Source organism: Empidonax traillii, unplaced genomic scaffold (assembly GCF_003031625.1).
Source record: "Empidonax traillii isolate 1590-97213 ecotype Southwest subspecies unplaced genomic scaffold, ASM303162v1 scaffold189:size1549363, whole genome shotgun sequence".
Taxonomy (NCBI): domain Eukaryota; kingdom Metazoa; phylum Chordata; class Aves; order Passeriformes; family Tyrannidae; genus Empidonax; species Empidonax traillii.
Genome location: NW_020955382.1, coordinates 788,298 through 799,851, shown reverse-complemented (window position 1 = coordinate 799,851; position 11,554 = coordinate 788,298). Strand labels below are relative to the sequence as shown.

At 39.9% G+C, this 11,554-nt stretch overlaps 1 protein-coding gene across 4 annotated transcripts in view; it reads right to left on the bottom strand.

Annotated features, from left to right (window-relative positions):
* Positions 1-11,069, bottom strand: part of ATP9B (ATPase phospholipid transporting 9B (putative)) — a 158,455-nt gene extending 147,386 nt beyond the window's left edge. For all 4 annotated transcript variants that reach the window (XM_027886517.1, XM_027886519.1, XM_027886520.1 and 1 more), the window contains exon 1: positions 10,951-11,069. In XM_027886517.1, the coding sequence (XP_027742318.1) occupies positions 10,951-11,045 (95 nt within the window). In that variant the 5' untranslated portion in view covers positions 11,046-11,069. The remainder of the gene's footprint in view (positions 1-10,950) is intronic.
* Positions 11,070-11,554: the final 485 nt, after the last annotated feature.

The window sequence follows — 11,554 nt, the reverse complement described above, 5'->3', positions numbered from 1 at the left end:
TTTTCAACTCACTATATATTTAATACAAAAATCTGAAACCTTTTCCCCTATATTTTCTGTGTTGAGCCCTATTGTATAAAGACATATATATTAAAGCAGTTACTAATCTTTTTGGATGCCAGGAAACGAAGGGAGGGATTGAATTGTAATTATTAGATTTCTACTGACAAAGTACACCACATACTTTACCCTGGCTATATAATAAATCGGTATTGATACAGTTAAGAAGGAAGCTCTAATAAGGAAACCCAAACCCACTACTAATTAACAAGTCATTAGCTAGCCACTCCCTCTTTTCTTTGGCTGATTTCTGCACCTCCTTGGAATAATATGGTATGGTACGTCATTAAGGGATGTTAACAATGTATTAAGACCAGATTACAAAACAATGCATAACTAGGAATAATAATAATAATAAATAAACACCTCCCACCCCCAGCTGCAAGTCAACTGAGTACTGGAACCTCAAGTACATTAGACCTTGTGACAAGAAATCCTCATCTATTGCAGAGGATGCAAAAGCAAAACCACACTGGGGTAAATCAAATCAAAGTTTCAAACTAACAAAGCTGTGTAACTGCTAATAGTTACAAGTTCCCAGAAAGTTAATTATGTGAAAATAGGGCATGGAAAATGCTTTCAGAATTATTACTACCTGTACCCATTAAAAAAAAAAAAAAATTAAGACAAACATGAAAAACTTGGTCTTCACAATGTTGTTTGCAAAAAGCTGCATCTGATGTTTAGTGTAATATGACAATCTAGCAATATATTTTCCCTTACTATTATTATCAATGGTCATTAGGAAAAAACTTTATACAAAAACTTCACAAAACACAGGTTAACGTGCATATTATACTAAATTATATGGATTACTCTCAGACTAGATTAACGCTAGGCAATAAAACCACTGCTTAGAAAAAAACTTAAGACCTTACTTTATGCTAAGACTTCCAATAAGACAGGCCTACATTTAAACAGACTCCTGTTCAATGCTTTTATAATCTCTCCTAGTTAAATTTGCAAATTACATTATCACACTTTTGATACAGAGTTTCTGTTGCATTGTGTTTTGCTCTTGAAGATCCAATTAATGGTGTATTTGTAACATCATCCAGTGAAATCACAGTGTACGAGATGTACTGGAGTGTACAGCAACACACCACAAAGTAACAAATGCCTTTTTCTTCCATACAAAGTTAACCAGTTTATGATCTGGAAAATAATATTCCTTATATACATAGGTAACACAGCAAACATGGTTAAATGGCTTTTGAAGGAACATGCTAATGCAAGAGAATCATGGGAGAGACTTGACTGAGAAACACATTCACAGATACACATAATATTTAAATCTACTTTGTAAATGTGATCATATTTTCAGAGTACATTGATGTCCTAATCATAATTTCCTTAAGGTTTGTTTACCATTATATTAAAACCAAGGTTTTTTCCACAATCGGTATCTAGGTTTGCACTCTTAAATACAGAGCTTCACCAAGCAGTGAAGATAATGAGCATAAGCACCATCATGTTTGGTAATCCTGACTTCAAAATGCAGCTTCTGAAGTGGCAAGCAATTTATTCTGTTTCAAAAGCAATTTTGCTATTGTGTTAGAAAATTGTACTTCAGTATTTAAAAACAGTAAGATAATGAATAATGGATTTTTCATAACTAGGATGAGGACAAAAATCTTTGTGTCTTTGTTACCTTGTATTTTTCTGCACTTAATTGCTTGAAGTGCTGATTTTCCCTGAGTGACAAATCAATTAAGTATAATCCTAGAAACCAGTATTAAAATAGGGAAGCACTGAAAGCAACATGAATAAAGAAGCTAGAGTGAAGACATCAAAACTCTCAGCATGACTGCTACTAAATCAGGTATGATGAAAATATCTTGAAAAAATAATGGTTTCCTAAGGAAAAAGGAACATTAATATTAAACAACTTTCAACAAAATCTGACTGTTATTAGGAATTTCATTTAACAGATTTAACTGAAAGGAAACCATGTACAATAAATACTTTCAAATGAAATTTTGATATAAATATCTGCTGTGAAAACGATGCCTCAAGTCGCATGTGCCTGCATCATTTCACTTTGATGGCTGTTTGCCAGAGTAGATGTGGCTGCAAAGTTCCATACGTACCACAACTGCTAATGGAAACCATTTTAATTCATTTAATTCTAATTTGGCTACTTATTTAGATCCGTAATAATTTCTGTATTTTCTGCCAGCTTTCCATTACTCTAAAAGAGCAGTGTTCCAGGGTGCAGCATGAAGGTGCCAGGCACAGGGCAAACGTGATTGCGCACTTCTCTGGTTTTACTCACTTGACAAATGCAGGAGCAGCATCTATGAAGAGGTTTTTTATCTGCCTGCTTAAAAGACTGAGAGAGAAATATAAGCACTGTGTCAGATACTGCATAAATACTGATTCCTTGTCACCTATCAATTGTGCTATACACCACAATTCACAAGAAGGTAAAACAAAGCTCATGCAGTATTTCTCAAAGCTAGTGTGGAAGGAAAAATGAAAGTGTGGCCACGAGTCTACACAAGTGTTGCACAGAGGAGATGGCTGTGGGATGCACAGTAGCATGGAAGAGAGGCAGCAGTGGAAGAAGTTCTATCTGAGCAGAAAATCTGAAAAAGACCAGTTCCTGGCAGGTGAGCTACCCCCATCCACTGCTGTGACTGTGTCTCATCACACCAAGTGCTGATGATCTGGCTGAGTGACTGCGGCAGCCACAGGGCTCCCTTTGCTTCTGGTCATGAGCAGAGGAAGGCACAGAGTAAGCTGCACAATCTATCTCATCCATATCCTGCTCTATCTCCAGTAATTCTTCCAAGCATTAACCTATGTGAACACTTTACCAGTACGAGGATAAAGGATGAATCTGCCAAATTTAAGAGATGCAGTAGGAGAAATAATGAAGAAAGGGACAGATATGCATATACGAAGACTTAGAGGACAAACCACCAAATCAAAAACTGCTGCAGGCTGCCTATATCACTGACAAAACTGCTCAGATCATGCCCTAAATAAAAAAATTAAAATTCCCAGGAAAGCACAACAGTAGAAATTTTACTAAGAAAGGCACATTCATCCATAACCATGTTTACAAGTATACAAGGTATTTTCATATTACTGCCCCTCTTATTCACATAACCAGTGTCTCCATAAAACAGATTGCTTTGCTAGAACCTATCCAAGAAAAATCCAATTACAAATACTTATTTTCCTCAAATATTCTTCTGCATTTCTAAAAAATGGGAGTTACATTTTTCCTCTAATTTGAAACACCTTTACACTTTACACAGCTGTAAATTCTAGTAAACTACAAAGCAATCATGCAGTTCCTAGATTTCAACAGCAGTTGAAAGTGGAAAAGTCTTCTAAGGCTAAGTGCATGAAATTTAAAGAATTTCCTTTAAACTCTTCCTACAAAACACAGAAAAGCTATTCTGAAGTTTTTAGGATTGATTAGAGCTTGACACTATTTGTCCCTTTTCAGCTTTAGCTGAGCCTCTAACAGAAGTGCACAGCCCTAATCAGCATTATTTGAGTAGTCTCTGAATGCAAGTCCTGGCCTAAAAAAAATACACAGTCATACACAAAATAATCCTATTGCAAATTTACATGCATTATCAGAGACAGGTGTGTCAGAGATCTCTACACAGAAGACAACAGTAACCACAGTATTCCAACAGTTATTAAAAAAAAAACAACACACACACAAAAAAAACCTCAAAACACACTACCACCCCCCAAAACAAAAAACAAACAAACAAACAAAACCCTACAAAACAAAACAAACAAAAAACCAAACAAAGAACTATTAAGAAAGTTGAATATTTGTGGAGCTGAACATTTATATCCAGTTTCAATGGATAATTTTGCTTTTGTGTCCTTGCATAACAGAATATTTAAAAATCTAGTACGACAACTGTCATCATAGTGCATTTTATCCATCCAAAATAGAAGGAAAAAGTACTTCTACTGTATGCAGGCAAGTTTATTACCGACTGTGTCACTGAGATAAGTCCAAATTCTGCAATAAGACTAAATAAATCATCACCCCTCCAGCCCCTAAATTATACAGAGAGATAGTCTGGAAAACCATAAGGCAGCATTTGTGAACTACTACCATCACTAAAAAACAAAACAAAACAAAACAAAACAAAACAAACAAACAAAAAAAAACTGGCATCTTCTGCCACGAAGAACAAAAGGTAAAATCCTAATATTTGTTGAGATAAAGGTCTAAAAGCAGAATACAAAGTTATTACCAAGGCAGCTCCCTTTCATCAGTAGCTTCTCAGAAATTGTTTAAAACAGATACTAAAACTACAGGTTCCACCAGACACCTACAAAACCCAAATACTCTGAATGCTATGTCACACTTTCTTTACCAGAACAATATATAGAAGAAGCAAATTGAGAAGATCTGTGTAACGACGCCTTCATGAAAAAGGCACCTTTCTTTACTCCTCTTTGCTTACCTAACACAAGATCTTTTTCAACCCATGACAAGATGAGTGAGTCTCTGTATTTAACAAATAGGAACCAGAAATACCTAAATACACAGCAGGACCTGAGGAAACATCATCTACATTCACTAGAACCCTATTTTTAATTAGTAGGGTATGTCATTGATTAGAACAACGGGGCCATTTTATCACTGTCACTGGGTATTGTTATTGACATTGTAGCCCAATCAATTGTTTTCTCTCCCTGTTCTTAGCAATCCAAATGCCTGCCCAAGCAATACAAATCACTGTGTTTAGATACTATAGATACAAACCAGGAAGGCATGCAAAAATAATAGCTTAAACATGACCAACCTTAGAAATACATTACAAAGTTTATTCTGTGGCACAGGCAGTCACGTGTCCTCACTGCAAACAACAGCATCATCTGCAATAGTACCTTGAAGTTCTCAAACTTTTTTTTTTTTTTTTTTTTTTTCCTAATGATTAAAACATGTCAGATCAGGATAATTACTGTAAGAATAACCATGCTAAAAAATATGACTGTCTACAAACCTATCTTGGTGTGAAAGAGTATTAGCAGTGAAGAGAAAAACATAAGGACAACTTTTTCCAAATACACAGTTCTAAGTAATGTTAAGTAAAAGAACTGCAATTAAAAACCCCTTTTTCACTAAAATCACTTGAAGTTCCTATGTCATCAAAATTTGTGTCTGCAGACAAAGTATTACAAACTACTTCTCAGGTATCACCAATGAAAGTGTCATTGTTTGTAAAAATACTAACAGTTGCTAAAACGAGCAGCTCTATATGCATGTAATAGGGTTTCTGCATCACTAAATCATTCAATTTTGCTCTGAAAAGCTAAAGCCACAGCATCTAACAATGCATACTGCAGAAAAAGCTCTGAAAACCTTAACAAGACTATTTTTCAAAACTTATAGATCAAACGACTTTGATCTTTGTCCCAGGCAGAAATCTCAGAACCTGCAGCTATCCTAAATCAGGTGCCAGTCCCAACAAGTAGTATTAACCAATGGATAAAGTCTCTGGCAAAGAAAGCAAAACACAGTTCAGGAATGTGAATATGTGGACAATGGGCATAAAATGTGCATTGAGAAGAAAGTTAGAAAAAAATTTAAAAATCACTGTTAACTTCTTGCTCTAAAAACTAGTGGTACTTCATAACTTGAGTCTTGAAAACATAGATCCAATCACTGTTATGCAAATACAGCATCCCAAATATAAAGCTGACACACAAACAACCCTGTTGGAAGAACCAGAATTAAGAGATAGCATCTCAGAATAAGCCTAAAAGTCATGCAGTGACATAGTTCTAAACACCAGTGGTGAATCTCTGTCCAAAACCACAATCCAGGAAAGGCTAATGACAAAGGGCAGTATATCCTTCAAGACAATTAGATCAATTTTGACTTTTTTTTTTTTTTTTTTAATGAAATCAAGTTTCACTTTGCAAAAGAGAGAAACACTTTAAATTTCAGGTGAAGTCTATAAAAATAGAGGAGCAAGAGTTCTCCTGGAAAAAGTACAAAAGGACATTAATGATCGATCTACTCTGTAACAATGGCATAACAGTACAGATAACTCTCCTATTATTCTAATGAGATTTCTTTACACCACGTTTGATCCTTTCCTCCTTACGCTAAAGATGGAGGTGTATTCAAGTGAACACTTGAATATAGCAGCATGAATGTACAGCTCTGTGTTTTAATGTGTTGTCATTTCCAATACACTTCAACACCTATATATCAGCAGCTGTAGCCTAAAACACCAGCAATACCATCCGTAGTTGTTCAGAGCTCATGACATTTCTAGCAGATACCAACGGAACTTGCAATAACTGCAATTTCTGGATGACAGTACCAACTGATACGTCTCACTTTGAGTCGCTACCTCCAACAAAGATTTCTGTCCTACAGAGAGTAGGTTAGAACTGATCTGTAACGGTGTGCCCACTTAGGTGCCACTCCTGCATGTAGGTCACGGAGGAAAACCAACACAAGACAAGGGTTCTGATTTAAACAAAGCACCACAGGAACCAGGATGATGTTATGAGCTTTGTCCACAAGCAAGTGCAGGTGTGCCAGCACACACAGAGACAATTAACAAGCAGTACCCACTCCCCCACACTCCCACAGCTGCTCAGCTGTCAGGAGCTTCTGTGACCACATCCAGAGCAGCAGGACAGATAGCGTTAACAACACTATTTCTACTAAAAAAAAAAAAAAAAAAAAAAAAAAAAAAAAGTAACAGGCATTTACAGTTTATGTTCCTGGACTAAACAAGTTATTGCTTCTGGTCAAACAACAGATGTTTGAAGAAATTACTGTCACTTTGCAACAGCAGTTTTAAGACACAGATGTTCAAAAGTAAATTTGGTTCCATCTTCAGAATGCTTTATCACAGAAGCTATATTAAAATTCAAATGAATGTCAATATTGTCAGTCATTCAGCTTCATCCATCATTTTCAAGCTCATTTTCAGGATGAAATACGGAGGATCATTCCATTAACAGGTGTGTGGGGAGAAGATGAAGTTGAAACCTGTAGAACTCTGCACAGATATTGTAACAACTTTTGCTCTAAATATTCAGAAGTAGGCAAGGAAAGAGACTAGCAACACTTTCGAAAACCAAAGAAATACCAAGTATCACTACATACAACCCACTCAAGGGGTAAACTCTTCTGATTCATATCAACCTCTGGAACTTTTAACAATTATAGACATTTGGCCAGGCTTTTCAGACCCACAGTTAGAGCAAAGTAAGTTACGGCCTTTCCATGAACGCCATTCTACAAGAGATGTTAGGTACTATCAACTCTGATTCTTACATGGTCTCACCAAATAATATTTTCAATTACTTGGTCTTAATTATTAAACATGAAATATCAAAAACCTGGCATATCACTTGCCACTGGCATATAAAGAATAACATCTACACTATGAAAATCACATTGTAGTTTAGAACTAGAACACATATTTCTAACAAAACTGGAAGTAGGTCGCAGGAATGAAACTATTTAAAAGCTCATGTCAGACTATGTCAGGAATTAAACCCACAGAATTACTGTATATGCATTGAGTGTTACCTGTTGACATTGGTATGTGTCTTTTTTGGTGGTTCACTGTGCAACTGAGCCAAACACCCTGAAAATTATAACCACAAGGATTGCTGGGAACAGCTTTCATTTAAAGCATTTTAAAAGTATTAGAACAGTATTGTGACATGAAATCATCATATTTTCTATGTACTACAAAAACTGGTTTAATATTTTTAGAGTATCAGGGAAGCATGTGAATTCTCATCAAACTTCAAGTTCTGCAGACTTCCATTCCATTTTGTCTGGGAGAGATTGCATTTTTTCTATCATATATACTTCACATGAAATAAGCTACAATTCACCAGTTGTTAAGCAACAAGTACCCTCCATTTACCCATTATGTTGTTCTTTTTTCCCTCTTGTGTAATTTTCTTACTCACTAACGACATAAAAGAATAAGAATTCAAAAATAACAGTATAGTCAGTTGCCTTAAACCAGAGTTGCTCTATCAGTGAGCAAACTGCAGAGACAAGAAACAGCAATCTATCTGTTCCATAACTTGCCCTACCACAACCAAATATATGTGGTTATGTCACTCATAAATACACTACTGTGGCCCACACCATGAATAATCACGCAAGAGGTTTCCTTCCAGTGACTGGGTGTTCTTCATGACATCACCTTTGTAAATACCTGGAGTGCAACTAAATATATGTCATGTAGGAGACAGCTGGCAAGACAGGATTTTCTGATACCAGCTCAGGAGTCCCAACACCAGGCCAAATACAAGCATACACTGTCAGCAGGAAGTGCAGAACACCTGAACAAGTCAGGTATTTTGCTTATGGATGAATGAGGGCTGACTACTGCTCAACTCCTTATCAGCTTCAAAATTCCAGCAGGCTTCTTGTTTCCCTTCCATCCAGCTCACATGACAACACAGGCACAGCACAGTTAACTTCCTTCCTGTGTTTAGCAGTTGACTACTCCAGGGGGCTGATGATGACAAATACAAGTCTAACATACGAGAACAAGCATTTTAAGCCTCAGCGCACATTTAAGGTGACCCTGGATTAAACCTGAGATACCAATTCTAGTATATTTTTATCGGTGTTTGTTTCTAGACATCTTCAGAGATATGCATTATACCCTTTAGGCAAAATCATCAAGCACACGTGCACATGATAACTCTTTGAGTATCAGAGACCTCAGTGACTTCAACACTCTTTGAAGTATCTGCAGCATCAGGACCTTTGCTGCAGTTTCCACATGAACGCAAGGCTTCTTCAGCGTCTGTGCTGAAGATAAAGATTAGAAAAGCAGGATGAACCATTCATAAAGACAAAGAAGCTGTAGTTCAATTACAAGCTTAGAGTTATAAGACTTACAAGTTGTAATTTGACTATCTGCACTGCCATATTTCCCTTTTGACTCTACACAAAATAGCGGTAGAATCTACACAAGCATTTACATGTTTTTGTTACAGGGAACACCTTCCAAAGTACACAACAAGTGGTCTCACAAATCCAGGGGAAGGTATTCTTGAAGGAGAATGACCAACTTACTCAACTCTCACTAAGAAACACATGACCAATTAAAGCAAGTGAAGAGGTTGGTATATGTATTCTAATTCTCAGAGCTCAGAAGGGCAATTTACTAATCGAGTGATAAAAAATAAACATAATAAGTGAGCCTGTCAATTTTTAAAAGTTTTTAAACCTGCAAGAAGTTGAACAAAAGTAATGAAAATCATAAACAATCATTTGTATGGAGGATCAGTAAGTTAAATACAGATCACCTGCACTTGAGAAACACAGACGATGAAACACCATAACTCTAAAGATGTAATCTCAACTGGATGGAATGTAATCCACAATCTTTGGAGGGTGATGTCGATCAAACAAGATAGAGGGGAAGATACAGAATTGGTGGTTCCTTGCTAGACCTTACAGCTTGCCAAATCTGCTTACAAAGCCCTGATTAAACAGGTTGTATAAAGAAATGCAATCACTGCTTGCAAACATACCTTCAATGAACCTCTGTATCTATGACTTATGGACTCAACCCATCACATCCACAGCATTTTTCAAGTCACCAAAACACTCCTGGTTAACCTACAACAGAGTCCCCAGTACCTCTCACGCTCTGGACTGAGGTTTTGCCAAACAGTCCTCCTCTTTTTTTCCAAGCACAATATCTACTAAGAAACAAATTTCAGCAAGCACTTTCCCTGCTTCGTTTCTCTAAGGTATGGGGATAGTGATAATGATGCTGCCCTACCCCAAAACAGAGGATAAACCCACTACAAATTGTTGGACATTCGAGTATTAGTGAGATGGAGCAGACTCCAGCTAGGGCAGTCTGTCCTACAAGCTCATGAATGCTCATTGAAAAAATATTTTTTATCTAGTTTAAGAAACAAGACAAAGTAATTTAAGCCTAACCTATTTTGCACTGTTTGAAGCTACATTTTTTGTTAGTTATTCCATTATGACAAAAAAATAAATACATTTTATTCATAATGAACCAGATTTATTTGGACTAGAACAACAGCACCAACTATTCTGTTTTAATAAGTCCATTTACTTCAGATCCTACAACTGCTCCCTCCAGTCCTTGTATCCACAGCCAGTGCCCTAGGAAAACCAAGAGAAGAGGAAAAAAAACTCAAAAAAGTTACTATAATCATATCCTCTACCATAAGAGTGCTATCTAATGGAGATACCAAGATTATGGACCAAAGTTTCTCCTTGCTCACAACAGTGTACCCAGAAATTGCTCAGGATAATGGGAAGCAAAGAAACGTTCGGTCTCTGCCTGAAAACTTAATCTGATGTGAGACCTTTAAACCAGCTCCCTCAAATTGCTTAAGCGTTGTATTCCAAGAAATCCTAAGTTATTTTAACACGCAAGAACGGTTCCCGTGCTAACAACCCAACAACGAGCCCGCATCGTATTGACTAAGGACGCCCGAATTCGCGTCCCCCCCCACCCCGCTCCCCGCGCCGCGAGCATCCCGCTCCTAAGTGAACTCCCGGCAAGGGACGCGGGTCGCGGCGAGTTTGCGGGCGGCGGGGCCGGTGGGAGCCAAGGCCGCCCGGGGAGCGGCCCTGCGCATCCTCCCGCCGCCGGGACACGGGAACTGCGGGCCGGCAGGGGCGGGGGGGAAAACCTGCGGGAGCCAGGGGCTGCCGGCACTCCCCCTCTCCCCGCTCCGCAGCGGCGCCGCCGCCCCTGCGCGCCCTCCCCGCGGAGCGGGCGGCGCCGGAGCCCCGCAGGGCAGCGGGGCTGGGCGAGGGGCGCGCACCGCCCCGCCCGCCGCGGGGGACGAGGGAAGGCGAGGCGAGGCGAGGGAGAGGGTGAGGCGCGGCGGCGGCGGCGCTGTCCGTACCTGCTGTGTCGCTGCGCGGCGGCGGCGCTGCTGTAATAGGCCGCCCTGCGCTGGGCGCTGCGCGGCACCGGGCGCAGCGGGATCTGGTCCGCCATCTTGGGGGCGCCCCCCCCCCAACCCGCCGCCCGCGGGGCACCGCCCGCCCCGTGACGTCACGGCCGGCGCCGGTGACGTCAGGGGGCGGGGCCCCGGGGGTAAACAAGGGGGCGGCGGGGCCGGGCCCGGGCCCGGGATCGCGGGACGGATCCGGGATCGCCGCGCTGGGGGCAAGTTCGGTGTGTGAGGAGCGATGTCTGCCGGGATCCGCAGCGGGGGAGCCCAGAGGACGGAGCCTGGCTCTTCTCGGCGGCCCCAAGCAATAGGACAAGAGGCAACGGGCAGACACTGATGCACAGGAAGTTCCACCCGAATACGAGAAAGAATTTCTTTACTGTGCGGGTGAGCGAGCACTGGAACAGGTTGCCCAGAGAGGGTGTGGGGTCTCCCTCTCTGGAGATACTCAAGAACCGTCTGGACGCAATCCTGTGCCGTGCGCTCCGGGGTGACCCTGCTGGAGCGGGGAGGTTGGACCAGATGCCCCTCTGTGGTGCCTTCCAGCCTGACC